We start from the raw sequence: 20,668 nt of genomic DNA on the forward strand, positions 1-20,668 counted from the left end.
GCCAATCTGAAACCCCAAAACAGCACTGAAACTCCGAAACAGTTTCGGCCAAATCAAAACAAACGGTGATCTGAAACACCTAAACAAATCGCTGTCCTCCGAAACGAGAATGAAACATAGCGCCGTTTTGAGCAGTCCTAGTTGGTAGGTGCATAACACTAGATGAGGCTACTTTGGATCATTTAGTCCTGTTTCCTGCAATTACAGAAAACCATGCAATAGCTATTAAACCCAACAGGGTTCACAAAATTATTGGCTCCAGTGTGTTTTGAATTACTACCTGCTCTTTAAAAGAGCCCATAATCTGCTTTCTGCATCTTGGCATGTGTGCCTTCTCAGCTTGTCTCGCTTTCTTTTAAAACAAAATTTTGAACATTTCTTAGAAGCCAAATTGGAATCCTTCTGGACTGGAATGAGGAAACTTACTGTTTTTATCCCCTATTCACCTTATTTCAGACTAAGGTTGGTGGAACAAACCCAAGCGGGGGAAGTTTTGAAGAAGTTCTCAGCTCTACAGCCCACGCCAGTGCTCAGAGCTCTATTTCAGATACACGACTTCCTGAGAGCAAAGAGGAGCTGCAGTGTTAGGCTGTTGCCTCTACTGTTCACCTTCATCCTCTGCACTGAGACTCACCCATCAACCATTTTATATACTGCCCTCCCATACTAAGCTTGATACAAGTCTCCATAATACCTTGCAAAAGGCCTCGCTGATGTTGTAGTGTAGGAATTCTTCTGTACATATTTGTACTTTTAATAGGCTATTTCCTCATTAAGCAGTTTGTATTCTATAGAAATTGCACACAAATTACCAGTTTTTAATGGTCCGTTTTCTATAATGTGAGTGACCAAACAGCTCTCACTTTCTGGAATTCCCCCCTCCAAAATCTCCTGAAACCTCTGGTATTTTATATGGAGGATTCTGTTGGATATGTAACCCCATTTTCAATGCCACATTAGACAGATGGATCCAGAGCTGTGCAGGGGTTTCTGCAGACAGTAATCAGCTTTATGCCAGCTGTTCACCAAATGAGGCCACGTGCCCTTTGCTGAGGAATATGGGTGCACGGTCCAAGCTGTTGCAGGAGTTAAATAAATAGAATAATTTATTTTTACCAAAAAAGTCTCTTCCTTATTCACTGCCATAATCTGGTGTTGAACTTCACTTCATCATGAGAGGTGAGGGGCAGTGAAATGCAGAGTTATTTAAATGAAGACTAAGTCGATACAACTATTCTACCATAGCAAGAAGAGTTGTCATATGCTGTTACTTGCTGTGTGGTTGGTAAGACTTGATGGTGAAACTTCTGTCTTTCATTCAGAAATAAGGGAAAGTTTATTTTTGACTGAACTGAATGAGCTGCACCAGAATTAGAGCCTTAAGGGAGACCGCGCATGCAGTAACTAACTCAGTATGTGCCACAGGTTAGATAGAGGGCCTATGCCTTCAGCCTATAAAGCTGGTAACTAGTATGAAATCTGAATTTTGCAGTACACAAGATGAGTATGCGAGCTGAAGTGACACAATGACCCATATTCTTTCCTGCATTAGTGAATCTCAGGACAGATTTTAAGCAATTAAAAACAACATTCAGCCAATCACCAGAGATGCCACGATACCTTACATCCTTTTTATTGTACTAGAATGTTTAGGGGAGAAGCTCTACGTTCATTGTAATGATCTGTCAGGTATCCAGCTTAGGCAAAAGAAGTTCCACTATTCATTCTGCAGTATCACTGCACCTTGTATTACACAGTTTACCAGATTGAGATGAACACAGGCTTATCAAGTACGAAACTGGACTGGGGCTGGGTGGGGGTCCAGGAAGGGAGCTTAGCCTATTTTCAAAATGGGTTAGTTTGCTTGATTGTAATGCAAAGCTTCAAATCAGCTGTCACAATGCTGACTCATAGATTTTGCTAAAAACTCATTAGGAAAACCCAGCTTCAAATGGTTTTCTGTATGAGTTTTTTTTGTTTTGTGAGTTTTGTATGTTCTAGTTCTTCTACTGTTAAAATTCCTCCTTAATCCATGTGACTGAACAGTTTGACTGTGAATACTCATGTTTCTTTAATGTGATTTATTTTATTAAAAAAGTAAATTAAGTTAGTTTTTCAAAGTTTTCTGTGACAGTTTGCAGCTTCTGTTGCAGTGTTTCTGTGCATAAACAGAAAATTTATTTGAAAGGAGAAAACATAATTAAATTATAGGTCAACATAGCTTATGTAATGAAGTTAGCGCTATTCTTATTAAAAATTAGTTTATAAAAATGAAGGAGTCTCTTGTTACTTAAACTCTGTATCTTTAGCTGTCCATTGAAATGAACTCTAGTGCTAAGCAGATACTACTGCATGTAACTATCAAAAATATTGCACAAACTGGTGGTTTATACCAGCAAAATAATTTATTGCTAGATTCCAGCTTATAGGAATTACCCATCATTATTTAAAGCTCTGTAAACCAGATAATGGAATCAGTGCATTGGTATAGCTATTTACCTGTATAACTCTTCCCTGGTACCTACACAGGATGGAAGCATTTTTCTAGAGTGGCATTTCCATACTAAAAATTTTGCTTTGAATTACATGCATATAGCAACCCAGCAATACCAAGCATATATGCAGGCAAGCAACTTGCTTTAAATACTGCTTCAGAGATTTAAAGTAAGTTTTAACAGAGTGGTGCTATTTTACCAGTCTCAAAAATTAAAAAACCTTATAAGTCAGCTCCATCAAAGCGCAGGCTTAAAAATGTTGAGCTTCTGGAAAACAGCCTATTCTGGCTTTTTGCTCCTTTGGGAGTCATATTTTCAAACTTTCCTTTCCAAACAAGAGGGCTGAAATAGAAGGTTCTGTTGTATTCACAGGGCAGGGACTCCAGCTTTGGAAAAACTTTTAAGAATTATGAGATTTGCCAGTGAAAAAATGCAGTATAGCAGCTTACCTCTCCCAGTACCAGCTCTCTCTGACACCTAATCCCAGTCCAGGTGAAGCTTTCCCTTCTGAGCCTCCATGCATAAATCCTCTTCTTTTGCGTTTTATCATCCCATCATGAAAGCTTCTTGCTCCTCCAAGGCTCTCCCAGACATAAGAGGCTCAACTCCACACAGCATCTAGGTTCCACAAGCTGCAACTGCACTGCCACCACCCATCACCTCAAAGGCTTTGGCTTTTTATGGTTCCAGTAAAAGCTCAGAGAGGCTTTGCACACTCATGTCCTTTTGGTACATAGCTAGGCCTACTATAAAGCCCAGAAAATGCAGGGATAAGAAACTGCAGTGACAGATCCCAGTGACTTCACCTGACGTTGCAGCACCTGGTTCTCTGTATTTAACCACTTAAATCCATGACAGTGGAGAGCCATGCACCACATCAGCTATGTGATCCTTGACAGCACTAACTAATCCTGTATCCAGGTTTGCTCTCATCTGAACACACAAGGTCTTTGTTGTTCTACTGGAGCTGCTCCTTTCCATGTTAGCTGACCTGCCAGCAGATATTCTGTCTGGGCACAGGGACCAGCACCATCTTCTACAAGTTCTGCATTTGCCTTCAACACAACTGCCTTGGATCAGAGGTCCCATTCCATTCACCCCTAAAATCCCTTCATCAAATATGGCACCACCTAGCTGCCTCTGGATACTCCACTATGCCTAAATGCGGTAGTTTAAATCAAGAGGGGTGATGAGGACACTAGACCTGGACGCTGAATTGGAGGACTAGGAGAAAGGCACAAATAGTGGCTGCCTTGTTGCTACCCTGTGCATTGCTGCTGCCACCCAGGGCATAGAAGTGCCCAGTTATTTCATAAATGGACTTTTTGGCCTGGGGCTTTCACTAATCCCCAGAATAGTGACCCAGTTGATCTTCTGTCCTCTCATTCCTCACTGTCATAGTTTCTAGGGTCGGAAGGGACCTGAACAGATCCTCAAGTCCGCCACCCTGCCCTGGGCAGGAACAAGTGCTGTGATCATAATACTCCAGCCAGGTAACTATCCATCCCCCTCCAAGACCCCCAAGGTAGGGGAGAGCACCACTGTCCTCTGTCCCTGCTTCCTTGAGTCAGTTTTAACTGTACTTGCTGATTGGCCATGGGCCCTCAGATCAGGGACAGACAATTATTTTGGCTGGAGGGTCGCTTTGTGTGTTTTGGCTAGCTGTCGTGGGCCGCATGGGTAGCCCTGGCCCTTGACAGTTGCCCTGCCCCCTGGTCACCATCTTGGGGTTGGAAGTCCTTCCCCCCAGCCCCTGACCTTTGCCACCAAAAGTCCCTCCCTTTCACCCCTGGAAATGCTCCTTTTAGGAGGGGGTGGTGGCCATCTTGGAACCAGAAAAAAACCAAATCATACTCTAAAAGTCAAACACCTGCTATAACATATTTCAGTTTTATGACAAAAACATGTTTTGTCATGATTTGTGTTTGTGTACTGTATATAGAGGGGATTGCATAATAACACAAAAATAAATTCTTACTGTATACTGTGGGAGTATGGGGCTGGGGTGGGTGTGCGTATGGTGGGATGTGTGTCTGTGTATATGGTAGGGTGTGGGGTGGGTTTATGAGGGGATGTGGCTGTGTGTGGAGGGGCATAGGGTATGTTGGGGAGCTGTGTATACATGGAGGGTTGTGGGGGCAGGGTGCAGGTTTGTGGGGTAAAGTTTGGTGAGGGGGTGTGGGTACCCCCCCCCCCCACTCCCGTGATGGCTCAACAGCAGCAGGCAGGAGCAGTCAGGGTACCAGTGCCCAGCAGAGTACAGCTCTGGCCAGTGCTGCACATGGCAAGTGGCGCAGCCTCCACCAGGCCTCCTGTATCACCAATGCTCCCTGCCAAGCACATACAGCCCCCACACTCGCATGGCACGGGAGGGAAGTGCCAGGTGACTTTCCTTGGGGGTAGGGAAGGCAGCTGGCTCCAGCACCTGGGGCTTCCCTCCTGTGCCATGCGAGTGGGGGCTGCACGTCCCTGGTGGGGAGCACTGGCGATAGAGGTGGCCTGGCGGATGTCGCCCTTCGCTGCCACATGCAGCGCTGGCTGGAGCTGTGCTCCGCCAGGCACCAGTGCCCTGAGCACCCCCACCTGCTGCTGCTTCCATTGCCTGCTGGGGCTGCGCACCATGAGGGCAGTGAAGAGGGGTCCTCATACACTCCCACCACACCTACACACTGCCCACCCAGGCTCCATGCTGCTCCCCTGGGCACAGACTCCATGCTGCCACCAGCCCCAGGCTCCGTACCCCCACCCAGCTGGAGCTCCACCGCTGCCCCCGCCCTCTCCCTACCTGCTGCCTGGAGCCAGCAGACCATCAGGGAAGTGGAGCAGGTCCCTGAGGGCTGCAGCAGCCCTGCGTGAAAGCTGTGCGAACAAGGCACAATAAGGGTTTGTTTGTTTGTTTTTTGGGGTGGGGGGGGCACTACACATGGGTGGAAGGGCTGGGCAGGATACAATTAACTGGTGAGCACCGCAGGCCAGATGAAAGTGCCTGGTGGGACAAATCCAGCCTGCCTCTGCTTCAGATACTCACTCTTCCCACAGCCAGTTCTTGAGAGCCAAGACTAGACCATACTACCGTCCATTCCTCAGTCCTTCAGAGGCCTCAGGTGGTTTTCTTTTTAGGTGCATCACTTGGGTCTTCCAGCTCCCTCCTGGGGGGGGTGGGACCAAAACATCCTTGCTGTCTGGCAGCAAACTCACAGCAAGCTGGTTCCTCCAACATAACTTTGGCAGTTCCCCTTCTAACCTAGTACATTAGCTTTGATTACACTAGCAGGATGGAAATTCATCTAGCGCCTGCTGAATACAGTCTAATCCATCCCCCAACATGATGCAATGATGGTGGAACCAACCAAAAAGTGAAATCAGTAAAAAAATCACAGAGGAACAGTCAGTTTGAAATAATTTCACAAAATGAGTTGTGGGGTCAGAGAACAGCATTTCACACTATTTCAAAGAATGTACCGGTCTCTAAAAACAAATGGCTTGTATAAACATGTGCCCATGCATTAGGCTTAAATGCATATAGAGGATTTTCATTAGACTGCAGGTAGAGTGGAAATCTCTGTAGAAGGAGAAACTTCACACTGAAGAAACTCTCTCTCTGAGCTGGATTTATCATTATTAGGCTACATTCTGCTGATGGATATATGCCTAAAGACAATAATTAGACTTTTCCTCAGTGACTAAATGGAGTTACATTTCATTCAGTATTGTAATTAGTTTTGCCTGCAGTGAAATGTACTCTGTCTTCAGGATAAAGTGCTTTCAAGTGAAGTGCCATCAAACACTCAAAGCTAATAAAAAAGCAGCCCCATTCACAGTGTTTGATCCTTAGCATCCTGTTATCTAGAATGCAAAGTTATCCTATATATCCCATCTACATTTTTCCAATAAATGCAAAGGAAAAAATATCCCCCAAAACTTCTTGAATTAATGATGCTGTGGCAGTGAAAAGGAGTGTAAAATAATAAATATTTTATTTTAGGAGCAACAACTAGACAATGTCTGATGAGCTTGGTTTACTTGTAGCAGCTATTTTTTCATTTCTCTCTGTAATAACAGAAGACACAAGCTGAACTATTTCTGGATGACTAAATTTTCCTGTAAGACAAAAGAAAAGGAACAATTACTATGCTCCCTGATTTGTCTAACTGTAACAAGTTGGCTGTACTCCTGCTCTAGACTCAGACTGAAATCCTAATTTATTTATTTTTACAAAACAAATTAGTACAAAATTTTCCCATTAGTATTGAACACTGATCTGTCAGAAATAACTTCAACTAGAGAAAAAAACAATTGTTCAACAATTCAGCCAAACTTTTTTCTGATGGCTTATCCTGATCTATGCACTGTTTTGTTTGTTTGTTTGAGGTGGGGAAAGCAGAACAGCAGTTCATGCTGGGGGGTGTGATCAAGGAAAACATGCCTACTCACAGCAGCATTTAAGCACGTGCATACAATTGATGAGATTTCACCACACATTAATTAAAAAAAAATGCTTAAATTCTGTCCTGAATAGGGATGGATGTATGCACAAACTGCTTTTCTGATTTAGAGCTAAAATGAAAACTACGGTTTAATGGATAAGTGGCATAGTGGTAAACATGCCAACTGTCTAAACAAACACATTGGGTACACAGATTCTGGGAGGAGAAAGGGTTAAATCTTAGTTTAGGTACAAAGCTTTCAGCTTGTCTGGCAGGTGGTGAATGAGCAGAGTACTTGACTACAAGGATCCATTTTTTTTTCAGAAATGAAGCTACAGATTCCATTCTTACAGCTTGTAAATCCATCACCTCCAGTTTCACAAGAGTGAGTCTGGAGATGAGAGAGCACCAGTGAGATTACTTAAGAATACAGCTACCATTTTTATATTTCCAAACTCATTTTAGTTGGATGTTCCTCTGCAGATGAAACTGACTTAATGCCTGCTAATGTCAATGGGAACAGAGCTGTAAGAGTATTAAGGGTTTGGGTTTTCTTAGTTCAATGACCAAAATGTTCCCATCTCCCAAACATGTGAATGATCTAAAACATTTAGCTTATTCTTTCAGGTTAATTAGTCTTTGTTTTGTTTTTTTTTTAAATGGAGGTCCATTTTACAGTGATTTGGCAAAATGAGATGTATCTACTCCTCTGATCTTTCCCTGGCCAAAAATATTCAACCAGAATTTGCAAACTATTTCCCCTGTTGCAGCAGGACTAGTCATGATGGTCCAAGGCATATTTGTGAGGCAAGGCTTTTTGTGATATCTTTTATTGGATCAACTATATAGTTAGGAGAGCTGTTGGACAAGCTTTCATACATCAAGTGCTCTTCAGGTCACAATTAGTGAAGGCTACCTGATGACTGAAAACAAGTCCAACAGCTCTCCCAGTTATACAGCTAGTGCAATAAAAGATATCACACAAAAATCCTTGCCTACCCTTGCAAAGATGATTTAAGTAAACAACAGACAACTGGTACTACAGAAGGAAATAATAAGTAATAAAGCAACCATCTCTGTAGCAGTCCACTCAGGGCTGATTCCAATTTATACTAATGGTAGGTTTACCCTGCAGTCAATGCTACTTCTGTAGACATACCCAAGCTACTTAAAATAGCTAGCTTAGGTACTGCAGCCTAAAGCTCACGTTCTTCCATATGATCACAGTCAAGGTGTAAAGGGACTTGCTTAAAGGAACTTCTAAGTCAATATAAACAGGATTTATTCTTTTGGGCCTCGTTATGCTGTATTAAATGAGAATCAGGCCTAAGGCCAACAGATCTAAGACGACTGTGTTGATTCCAGGTTTACTTCGGCGATACTGAAAGCTGGACTTATTTTTCCACTTTGCTGAAATGTCCATTCCATTCCTTTGTGTGATCAGATCTGATTCATTATAAATTTAGCAAGTATACTATAAACTGGTACATTACTGTTCTTTTTCAACAAGGAACTCACTTTCTGCCCTGTACTTATAGTCAAGGGTTAAAACATCGTGACCCCTGTTCCTCAAAGACTTACGCAAGTACTCCCATTGTCAATGGCACTGACCCACTTGTGTACAGACCTGGAGTCTAGAAAAAGCTTTGTGTAGTCACAAAAATTATGGGAAGTCCCCTCTTTAGAATTCACTCCCACTTCTGTTTATGAGACAATCGCTACACTTCTGATTCATACCTGCAGTTGAATCGTAGAAGTCCTGCAGTCTTCCAGGTGTTTTTTCCAACTCTTCATATTCAAATGCTTGGAGTATCATTTCACACTGGTCCAGTTCTTTTACAAACCTAGCTTCTGCAGTAGACTGGTATTCATATTCCTGAACAGATGTGCAATTAAAAGAGAAAAAAGCTAAAATACACAGCACCAGTGTTAAGAGCTTTTTCTTTCATAGTAAAATCTGCTTCATAGAAATTCACAGCACACCGTTGCACTCTTCAGCAAAGCAGTTAGAATTATGCACGTGCTAAAGTTCCACTAAACTTCATGGGATATAAACATACGCTTAAATAGTTTGCGGAAGAAAGATGTATGCCGAAAGTTAACCACGTACTAAAGTGCTTAACTGAACTGAGAACTGTAGAAAGACATTAATAATTATTAAATATTGGTTATACTGTATGTTTTAAAATAAACTGGATAAATTAAAATACATAAAAAGATCTTGCTTGGTTTTGCTCATTTCAGGCTCTTTGGGATGAAGTGTGGGCATTTCTTGTGCACTGGTTTAATTAAGTTGCTCACATTTATAGCTGATTTGAACAATTCTGTTGTTACTATCTGTGGTGGTAACCTGAGACCAGCTGACTACTCTGTTATTTTCAGCCTGCTGTGTGAGATTTGATCTCTTTTCTCTTTCTAATGTTTACAACCAACCACATAAAAATGCTCACAGGAGTCTCTTCTTTCTGTGAGAGTTATTTTTACCTAAATACCCTCAGCAGCTGTGGGAGTAGCTAGTCCAATGTCATAATCCTAGTCCAATGTCACTGACATCAGTGGGCATCATCAGCTAAGTCTCTGCAAGTGCATACTGGGCCAACTTCTGCTCTCAGGTATGTTTAACTCCTCCCACTGATGAGAGCTGTGCACATTTAAAGATAAAACATCCCTGTTTTGCCAGAGACTTGAAAGCAATAATCAGGTACCAGAGCTGCTACTATACTCAATCAGAACTTGTAGTTCCTGTAACATGGGAAGCAGGGGCAACCAGCTAACAGTATACCACACTCTGTGTCTAACAAGACAATAGTGGAACTGTCATATCTATTGGCAAGATCCTGATTTGTCATTCCAGCACAGTTGTGTTCAGATAATGAACTTGTCATGCTCATTTGGGCGTTTGACACATTACTAAAAATTGGCTCTATTATTACATTCATTGCTTTGTGTTCCAAAAATCAGGACTTTGACAGTAGTGAAAGAGTGGTGTAAGAATCAATTTGAATTTAAATTACATTTTTAAATTTTCAATTAAGCTTTAATCATTAGTTGATTTGAAGATTCCATTTCAACAGTTTTACATTCTTCCCCTTGATTCCCTTCTTGGCCTAAGGCTTTACATCAATGCATAACTTAATTTAAAATGCTGTTCAACATTGCATCTTATTTTCTTGGACTTATTTTATTCAACTGCTTGTGCGATTTTGTTTTATTAAGTGCTATTCATCATTAAAGTTCACATTTTCCTTTCGTAGCATTCTAAGTAAGAACTTCATCAATGTGTCTCCTTGCCCTGTTGCCATAAATTAATTTGGGGTAAGAAACCAACGAGCTGAAAATAATTTTAGCTTTGCCTCCTTGTCCCTGCTGTACACCAGATACTGCATGCAATGCAGCATACTATAACCTAAAGAAATACTTCACTATGTGGCAACTGCAGGCTGTGGCCAACATGAAGGTAAACATTTCCAGTTTCTTTCATGCTAGTATTGGAGATTTAACAACATTATTTTATACCTCAAGTGTGAAATCACTCCTTTTTTCAGCACTCTAAGATGGCAGCTACTGACTATTAAAACGATTACTGCAGGATTGCAGGTTGAAATACAAACAAACTAAGGGGAGGGACAGAAGACTACACTACTCATTATAAGTCCAGTGATTTGCGTAAAGGTGTTGGCAACCTATAACTTGAGAAGCTGTTGGATCTGGCCATGTGGAAAAAAGGAGGAAGGGGGGTTGGGGCATTTGCCCATGCTGTGCCATGGCTGGGTGGTAAGGAGACGCTGTGGAAATAGCCACATCCTAGTGCCAGTCTGCCTGGAACAAGTTGGTCATTCTAGTCCAGTGCCAGAAAACCTCTGCTGACTACTAACTTATGTTTATATCCTTAAATGAAGTGAAAACAGTTTTGGTGGCCTCCTCCTGATATGTTTTTCTTCTGGCTTCAAAAGTACCCAACAGTTTTAGCACAAATGGAAACAAGTGCCACTCTTTACTCACGGCTGGAAATAAAAACGGATTGTCACAGATCAGGACACAGTGCTACTCACAAAGCTGCAGGAAAATATCTTACACAGACCCCATCCCAGTTCAAACCTATTTTGTTAGTTCTTCAAGAGATGCTCAAGGCAATGGAATGACCCTATGTAGCTGAGTGCATCATTTGTCGAGTGCTTCAGAGGACTGGTTTTTTTAGCATTTGGAAGACCAAAGGGTTTGCATGTATTTTCGGTGGGTTAGAGGGATACTTCATGCTAGAAACTCTACTTTACTAAATTGTGCTGAAGGTAGAAGCAAGGACAAATGATCAAAACTGTGCATATAGGTGTAATGAAAAAGATTAAAAAGTAACATATGCTGAAAACAGGCTGGGTACAGGTGAGGATGGGGAACCAAGTCTTGTACAAGACAACAGTGAAGCCTATGGCATAATAAAAAAATATGCAAGGAACCCTAGCCAGAATAATAGTCTGCCTATGCACTATAGTAGTTGTCCAGTGAAAAAGGCTAATGGAGAGTACTTATATCACAGAACTAAATTTCCTAGATTTGACTATGCTGACTGGGCAAACATTCACCAAAATAAGACAGGGATTTTCAGCCAAGTGAAAGAAATACAGATAATTTGTACTTACTTCCCAAAGTTCATAGATTTCTTTTCTGAGATTCTCTGACAGCTGTCGGGTCAGCTGTTTCATAGCTGCCTGAAAGAGATTTGGCCATCACTTGAGTACAACCCCTTTCCTTTCGTTTTCTGGCAAAGTAACTGCCTCCTCCTACGCTTGCATTAGCAAAACTGAAACATATAAATCTCTCCATAGGTATACACGTAAAGTACTATGCTGTAGAACAAATTCTTCATATTAGAGGTGCTGAAATAATCGTAAAGAACTTACCTAAAAAAAAAAAGCAAGAAATAATCTGAATCTGTATTCAGTAGCTATCCCAGAAGTTGGGAAATGAGTTTAGAGGAAAATGAGCAGTTAGGGTCCAACATACTGACTCTCTGATTACCAACTCTGCCTCCCAGACTTACAGAATATAGGGACAATATCTAAACTTCTTGGGGGCATCCCAACAAACAGGAATGTATATTTCCCCAGGGACAAATAGCAGTAGTACATATTTGTGCCACTGCTACTTGTCCCCAGGCACACCTCTGCACGTGTGCTTTGGCACACAGCAGATTGCCGCAGGTGAGGCAGGGGAAGCTGGGGCAAGCACCTAGGTTGGCCCCAGCAGCCTTATCTGGGGCTCTGGGAACCTCCTGGGGTATACTGGCAGCAATCTGAGCATGCAGAGCCTAGCCAGCAGCCAGAGCATGGGTCTAGCCAGCGTCTCCCTTTTTTTGCTGCATTTTTTAAAGATATTAGGAGTTTCTGGCATCTAATTCTGCTTCCTTCTGGCTTCTGCCTCTAATTCTGCAAATGTGCAGCCTGGAGAAGCCTTTCATGTACGCTGCATCCATTCTGTGGTGCCTCAAAGCCTTGCCACCCAGCACACATGTGCACTTGTTTGGATGCACCCCTTCAGTTATTGGTATACTGCATAAAGGCAACTCCGAAGTACAAACACGGACCAAAAAAGAAAAGAACAACCTATCTAAAAAATCCTCAAAGCTCTGCCAGAAGTACCACAAATAACTACCCAGTTGTAGGAAAAAAAAGGAGAACAATGCACATCAGAAGTTGGGCCTAAAGGATGCCTGTACATGTGCTACAGGCTGCTCCAACACGCTGTAACTGCAGCACATCAGAGCAGACTTGATAATAAATGAGTCTGCTGGAGCGAGGTAATTACTGTGCTCCAGCCAATCTTGTGTATTAGCACCCCCATGCTTCAAAATGGTGGCGGGAACTTTTAACTAAAACTAACTGAACAAGCTTTGGTTCAAGTGTCCCTGCTGCCATTTTGAAGCATGGGGACGCTAATACATGAGACGCTGCAGTGCTCCAATTAGAGCAGCTCTCAGAGACGCTCTAAATTAAAGTCCAGCAGCCCCAGAGCACGTGCAAAAATGCCCAAGGTTCCCAACCACAGATGCTACTTAAGGGAGAGCAGAATTCTGGAGGCCAGTCTTGACACAACGTCAAACTACTGGTCTAAGCAGAATCCCCTTTCCACATTGCTGCAACTAAGTAATTTTATTCCTGTCCTTCTCTAGTGTTTCCCCACCAGCACTTGAGGCCTGTTACTGAAACAATGAACAATTCAAGAAACACCAAGCTTAATGCCAGTTATACACCTATACTTAAACTTGCCACTTCACATATTATTTGTTTTAAAAACTTCAATATTTCAGCAGGATAAATATTTAGGGACTTACCCCCTGTTCCCAGTGAAACCTATGGCTAAACTTCCACTGGAACTACTGGGAGCAAAGGCCATTTAGGAACATGTTTTAAATATTTAGGTACCTACAGATACATATAAATACCCAGGTGCTAGGTATTGTTGAAAATGCCTCTAGGTGCCCAAATACATTAAAATTTGACCTTTGCTTGTGAAACATTCCTAGGAGGCATGAGGAAAACAGAGTTCAAACAAGTTAGTCAAAAATGACAGTGAATATAATGTTTAAACAAACATCTGAATAAGCTCTAATCTTTTACATTCAAACTTCTCTTTGTGTGGTACCTTTTGCTATAATTACTCTTTTAAAAACCTTTAGCAGCCAAACAGGGGTAAAGAAAGCATAGTAACATTCTTCCTGTTTCAGACCCTTTGAAGTTTTACTAAGCGTAGTGGGGCCCTCTAGCTGCAAATGAAGGAATATTTTGCTTTTTGCTTTATTGCATACAAAGGACCGGAAATGAGAGAACAGCGGATGTTGGACATGTTTCTGCTGACAACAGAAGCATTAACACCCAAAATAACTGCACATAGACAGTTACACATTTGTCAGGCTCTCTGATTATCTTGGGCACAGGGGATCTGGTAAAGTCTGTGTGATACTTTGAAAGGAACTAGAGTCACACATCAGCTATTAACTGCTGTCCTCTCCTTCTACATACCCGTTTCTCTTCTACACCACCCAAATTAAACAGGAACATACATAAGCAATATCTCTAACATCCCAAGCTACTGAAAATCCAGCAAGTTCAGCTGCCCATGTCTGATGTTTGAGTACCCTGCCCCTTGTGGTGTTACAGCCACAATCCAAATTAGCAGGTAGTTTTAGGGGTGTGTCTCAACATACGTGTACAAATATATGCAGCTATATTATGTTGTTTTGACTGTCTCCCAACTAGCTTGAATTGATCAATTCCACAAATACAGTTTTAATACTTTTATAGAGCCCTGCCAATACAGCCCGGTGCTCTGTAAATATACCAACCTCCTCTCGCTTATGTTTCTCCTCTTTAGAGACATTATCTGCAGGTGCTATGTCTCCAACAATGCACTCAGCCATATCATGAACCAGAGCTAGTCGGATACATCTGACAGAAAGAAAAGAATAAAATGATGAGTTTATAAACTTTATAGCTGTGCTCAGTTTATTATTAAGCAATCTTAACAAAATGCTCGATTTGTACCCTCCAACTAATATTTAAAATAACATCGTACTCAGGAAAGTGAACTTCATCCTATATATTTTTGAGTCCTAATTGTTATTTCCTGTTATGTATACGCATATATCCATGACCAAAAAGTTTTCCTTACAGTAAAAAAAAGTTAATAGTATTGAGACCAACAGATCATTTTCAAAAGCAAGGCACATAAGAATTTAACAACACTATACATTTTACTACCCAAACAATAAGAAGAAAGTATGCATTTCTCAAATAACAAGAGAGACAGTTCTGTCAAATTTAATATGCAATGGACAAAATATATGCATATACTCACAGCTCAATTAACCGCAAAAGTATGCACAGCCTAGCTTCCTTTAACTCTTAACTGTTGGTAAGGACTTACAAAATTTCAGAGCAAATTTCAAAGCAAGCTACTAATCAAGCACAGATTCCTTGATTCTGCAGGCAATAACTAGCTTAGTAGGTCTCAATGGCCCACAACAAGTCAACAAACCTCTCTTTGCTTTAATAACCCTTTTCCAAAAAAGTGCAGCCACTAACAATGCTTTTTCATCAACAAGTTTTATCATCTATATATTCCAAAGCAGTTCACAATGGTGAGTTTGCATTATTAATCCATTTTTTTTAGTTGGCCTCAAGGCTTTTTGTTTTGTTCTTTATTATTACATAGAGCTTTCTCAGAGGGCAGCCCAAGACTGAGGAATGAACTCCCACAGGAATTAAAGACCATCACAAACCTCATCAGCTTCCACTGCAAGGAGATGGCATGTTTCTTTGACCTTGCCTTCTTTAACAGAAATATAGCAATAAATAGACACTCATATATAAAACAAGTCAAAATGACAAAACAAAACACTCCTAGGCCTGGGAACAGAATGAATGAGAGAGCAAAGGATAAGTTACGCTGCTTAATTACTGAAAGGCATACCAGTACTATGGCAACAGACATGATATGCACCTCTGTATAGAGGTCTCTGTATTTAGCCCATTTGTGTGGGTTACACATTAAGTCTAACATCTTAAAAAATAAAAAAGAATAGACCTACTCTACCTCTGCCATAAAATAAGCCAAGAAACCTTTGGCAAATTACATTCTTTAGGTCTGATGCCTTCATCTTTGCAAGGGTACTTACATCCGTGCAATCTAAAACTTTAGTGTTTACAATCACTTTTCTGCAAATATAAGTATGTAAAAAGAATGTAAAAGGAAAATCAGGCCCCCTTTCATTTGCCTATTTGAAAAGGTAGTTGTGTATGTTCTCTGCTAGACTAAGGAAACAGTTTGGTGGGGAGGAATAATGCCTGAGGAGGAGTAATTATCAGCAATGTAATTTAAAGCAGTTTATGCTGCATTAGAAAACCTGAATTTCTAGTAATAAGAGCCTTCTATTTCCATTAATTCACAGAGGTGACAAAGCAAATATGATCCCATATGCCTCTTGACAAATGATCCAATACTAATTATGTTTTCTTTTCTATGCTAAGTCAATGACATGCTTCCTCATTGCTTCCAAAAGGTAACAGGATCTGTCAGAAGCAATACAAGAGATGGATTCTACTTCATCACGCAATTCTCCAAAATCCTCTCTGAATGTTATTCTTTAGCCTGCTTACTTATCATCAATCAAGAGAAAACAAGCTGAAACCTATTGTGTAGTTAAACTGCCCAAATTGCTGCTTTCAGCTAAGGGTGCAGACAGACAGTGTATTTACACTACTGCCATATACTTTTACACTAATATAAAACTGGAGCAGACAAATGGAGGGCAGGCTTATACCAATGAAAACCACTCTGCTCCAGTATAAAGTTGGTCCTCCTTCTGCTCCAAAAGAACCAGTAACTATATACTAGCATGTTACACTGATATACCTATGATACTGACTGCAGTTCTGGTCCATTTCAACTGACTGTCCTGGGGCAGCTTACTACCTGCTCTCCTATCACCTATTGCCAAAACACTATGGGCAGTTTTACACCTACTCTGGTGGTGGGAGAGGATGAGGGTGCTTTAATCAGAGCTGCTCCAATTAAAGTGCCACCATGTCTCATGTATCAGCATCCCTGTGCTTCAAAACAGTGGCAGGGTGCTTGAACTAAAACTCATCAAATGAGCTTTAGTTCTAGCACCCCCACCACTATTTTAAAGCATGGGGACACTGATACATGATGCAGGAGGCTGCTGGACTGCAGTAATTGCCATGCTCCAGCAGACTCGATTAATTGAGTCTGCTCTGACTTGCTGGAATTCCAGTGCATCAGAGCAGCCTCCGTGCTCGTGTATAGGCGCCCTATAAAACAGCCTGCTATGCTGGGAGAAGTTGGCTGTCTGCCCACTCTGGATGGCAGTATATTTTATGTGTAATTTACATGTTGTGAATCTTGCACCGTAAGTTAATAATTCTTAAATCACCTCATCTCCCAAGGGCACGCATCACCTTGCCCAAGGATATAAAAATATGTATTCCAATATCCACCCTCCAATTTAAAGCTCATCAAGTAAGGTATTTCTGTCAATGACTAGTTTAAAACACTCAAATGTTACTGAATTAGTCATGATGACCATTAGTATTCTTACCTGTCTTTATTGAGCTTTTTATCTTCAGTTGCCAAAGCCATGACTGCCATCCTGTACATGTGATCTGATACACTCTCTGGGTTCTCTATGTTCCTGTACACCCAGCCTGTTCGTGGCACTCGCTAGTGGGAGAAATTTAACAACAATAAACTTACAATATACATTTTCAAAGTTTTTATCTTAACTTAGGGGCAGGAAGAAGACAGCCCATAGGCCAGATCCGGCTCACTATGTCATTCTATCTGGCTTGCAGGACCCCTCCAAAAAACAATAGTGGCCCATGGCTGCCCCTCTAAAAGCTGTCAAGAAGTGCCAGTTTTCAGAGGTCACCTGTCATTGGACTGGGTGGGTATGTGCTTCCACCTCCATGGGGTTTCCAGCACTCCAGCTGGGAGCCCCATGTGGAGGCACTGAGTGTAATGGTGCACAACTGGCCAGCTGCTGAGTGGGGAGGGGAGCTCCTGCAGGAGCTGGGGATGGAGGGGTGGGGATGTGGTTTCTGGGTGAGGGTGTGGGACTCCAGCTACAGCACACAGCCCTTGCTGTCGCCAGCAGCAGCAGGCCCTTGGGGTGCTCCTTGCCCATGGCAGGCAGAGCCCCCCTGGCAGTGCACAGCTCGAGCTGCATGTAGTGGCACAGAGCCTACCCAGTCCAGTCTGCTGGCACGTGCCTTCAAACCAGACCAGGCCAGCACATGGGGCTCCTGGCACTGCAGGCTGCAGCTGCACACCATTAAGCCGGGACGGACGGGCTATCTCCATGACTCCACATGGGACTTCTAGCAGTCAGTGGGGAGCCGCACGTGGCCGCGTGGAGCCAGCCTGGCCCAATGGCGCGTGACTGATTCCCCATGGCTCTCAGTCCCAAGATGGCAATCGGGGGGGTGGAGGAGCTACTCTTGTGGGCCCCATCGTTAAGCGGCCCTCCAGCTAAAATAATTGCCCACCCAACTTAAGTGTTCCAGTGAAAATTCACTCCATTGAGCATTATGCACCACTGAGCCACAGTTTTTGAGAGTCCTAAGTATTGACAGAAAGCCAAAGTTAGTTCAAAAGCACAAGAAACTGATTCTCAGACAAGGCTCTATTAACAATGCATTACCCATACACACAACACAACCCATCATCATATGCTGTCTTCTCCAGCTTCCTAACCTGCATGCATGCAGCATGACCAAATAATATTCAGCATTTGAATGGCATTATATATCTTCATGGTTTAAACATTAATTACTATAATTATTCTCTGCAACTTATGCACAGGATGCTTATCCCCATTTCAAACTAGGGAAACTAGGGCTTTAATAATTTGCTCAAGGCATGGAAGAATAGAAATGCAACTGGGCTCAAAAGTTTCAGACTTAAGCCTCAGTGAAGTAGAAAAATCAGCCAACCAGAAACTCTGGTCTACTGAAGAATCTGCCCCCACTTTGCCCAGTAGAAGGATCTCTTTCAGCAGAGTCCTGTAGGCTGTACTAAAGCTTGGGTTTTGCCCTATTTGAATACCCTATGCCAGTCCAGATTCAGCCTTCTCCTCTGCAGCTGCCTGCCAGCTTGCCCACTGATGCCATTATACTTCTGAGGGCTTTTGCCAAAGCCACACACTGTCTGTCCTGGCACCAAGTATGTCTGAGTTTTGGCTCAAAGCTTTTATGCTGGAACTTAAAGGCAAATGTTTCACCCCAGTGCAAGTCCCAGTCCACCGCATGCTGGTGCAACTCTCCCAAACAAGGCCAGGTATTGGTGTCTCCACTCCGCACACTTGCTTTGAACCTCTGACCTGCACTCCCATTCCTGGTTTTTTCATTCTTTGTCCCACAAATTCCGTGGTCCCCTTTTCCTGTGGCCTCCAGAGTGACTTGGTAGGCTAGGCCCACACTTTCTTTTAAAGGTGGACAAATAGTTCCTAGACAAAGCCAGAACCAAGACAAAGACACCCTCTGGGTTGTGGACCACCTGCAGGGTGCTGCGCCCAGGCAGTTCTGCCATTGTCCCTCTGAGCACATGCCATGGAGCACCAAGGTCTCACCCCGGAGCCCTCCCAGCTCTTAGTGGAGGAAGCCCTTGCTGGGTCACAGCAGCCCCAAGCCTGTTTTCCCTCCCTGTCTGAGGAGTAGGCAGTAACCCTGAAAAGGAGCAGAAAGCATGGAAACACATATACACAGACACATTCGCATACACACATGCACAAACGCAACCATGTGCATAATGCACATGTGCACACATACACAAACGCACCCACGCGGCCACAAATGCACATGCACACACACATGCATACACACACCTATGCAAACACAAATGCACATGCACAAATAGGCACAAATGCATAAGACAAATGCACCCATGGAGCCACGAATGCACCCACACACACACACACACACACAGAGGCCCAAACGTATGCAAACACAAATGTACATGCACACACAAATGCACACTCACATATGTGTACGCACACACAGACGTGTACAAATACACCCACGCAGACACAAGTGGACATGCACGCAGATATGCACACATGCATGCTCATACACGCGTGCACAGCCACGCTGACACAAACACGCACGCGTGCACAAAGGCACTCTCACCCATGTAAGACCAATGCATGTGCACGCACAACTGCACATGCACGGGTGCGCGCGCGCACGCCCACTTAGGCCCAAATAAGCGCTCACAGACACAAATGCCCATGCATGCCTATGCACAAACATACTCGCTCCCCGCCGCCTCCGGGCCCGGCCCGCGCCTACCTTGAGCTGCCCCACGAGACGCAGGAAGGGCAGGAGCCCGCCCGGCCCCGCCGCCATCCCGCCCGGCGGCTGCAGGAAGCGCGCGGCAGGGCCCGGCCGGCTCCGCGCCTGCGCCCTTGCTCCTCCCGCCCTGGCGGCGGCACCGGAGCGGAGCCGCAGTCTCCTCCCGGGGTCCCGCCGCCCTCGGAGGAAACGGGCTTAGAATGAACGGAAGAGAATTTCGCCGCCTGCTTCCCCCCGCTCTTGCCTCTTTACTGCTCGGACCGATGTTTAAACGTAGGAGTTAGTGCAGAGTATTTCCGAGACTCTGCAGTGTGCCCCTCAGGCGGCGTGTGTGTCAGCTGGACGCTGCAGTATTTTTGGGAAGCACAGAAACTGCTCGGTTCTTTCCTAAAGATATCAGATTGACCCACGGAGCCTTGTCTGCCCATGTTCTCACACCGCGGTAGGCAGCCCCCTGGCACGGGGGCTTGAAGGCGTTTTTCTTGGCGCTTGTGCCTTGGGGTGGGCAGCCGCAACAAGGATCAGGGCCCTCGTGGCTCCCCCACCGTCCGCCCCGGCACACCAGCATCTTACAAGTCGAGGTGGCACCTTTTTTTGGCGCTCTGCCCCAAACTGTTGCTGATGCCTGCCTTAGACCCACAGGGCTACAACCTACACCCCTGGGTCTTTCCCACGATTTCGGCGCCTTCTTGCCTTTCTGCCATCTGACACCACCAGGGAAGAGAAACTCTTATTTCCACATCAAAGAGCAACTCAGAGACACTCCCATGGGCCCAGAGGAACAGACATCCACCTTCAGCTTCCTCCATGCAAAATGCAGTTTATTTTCTACCTCAGGGGACTTTTACAGTCTTTGATGTCCCCTCAGCCTGAAGAAGGGCCT

General features: G+C 43.5%; 2 protein-coding genes across 4 annotated transcripts in view; one reads left to right on the top strand and one right to left on the bottom strand.

Annotated features, from left to right (window-relative positions):
• Nucleotides 1–2,271, top strand: part of TPD52L1 (tumor protein D52-like 1) — a 95,123-nt gene extending 92,852 nt beyond the window's left edge. For all 3 annotated transcript variants that reach the window (XM_019537985.1, XM_019537986.1, XM_019537987.1), the window contains one exon: nt 457–2,271. In XM_019537985.1, coding sequence (XP_019393530.1) covers nt 457–588 — 132 coding nt within the window. In that variant the 3' untranslated portion in view covers nt 589–2,271. The remainder of the gene's footprint in view (nt 1–456) is intronic.
• A 4,179-nt stretch (nt 2,272–6,450) lies between these two features.
• HDDC2 (HD domain containing 2) lies at nt 6,451–19,892 on the bottom strand. Its single transcript, XM_019537990.1, has 6 exons — nt 19,783–19,892; nt 17,037–17,158; nt 14,262–14,364; nt 11,560–11,628; nt 8,660–8,798; nt 6,451–6,596 (listed from the first exon to the last, which is right to left on the bottom strand). Exons 1-6 carry the CDS (start codon nt 19,837–19,839, stop codon nt 6,490–6,492), a joined length of 597 nt encoding a protein of 198 aa, XP_019393535.1. The 5' UTR covers nt 19,840–19,892; the 3' UTR covers nt 6,451–6,489.
• Nucleotides 19,893–20,668: the final 776 nt, after the last annotated feature.

Source organism: Crocodylus porosus, unplaced genomic scaffold (genome assembly GCF_001723895.1).
Source record: "Crocodylus porosus isolate Cpor-Errol unplaced genomic scaffold, CroPor_comp1, whole genome shotgun sequence".
Classification (NCBI taxonomy): Eukaryota; Metazoa; Chordata; order Crocodylia; family Crocodylidae; genus Crocodylus; species Crocodylus porosus.

What these genes read in the sequence shown, in the direction of transcription:
- HDDC2 (XM_019537990.1), bottom strand. Translation starts at nt 19,839, where the DNA reads ATGGCGGCGGGGCCGGGCGGGCTCCTGCCCTTCCTGCGTCTCGTGGGG. An exon ending in GTCTCGTGGGGCAGCTCAAG is followed by an intron (nt 17,159 to 19,782) that starts GTAGGCGCGGGC and finishes TTCTCCCACTAG; the next exon opens with CGAGTGCCACGAACAGGCTG. An exon ending in AAAAAGCTCAATAAAGACAG is followed by an intron (nt 14,365 to 17,036) that starts GTAAGAATACTA and finishes TCTTTCTGTCAG; the next exon opens with ATGTATCCGACTAGCTCTGG.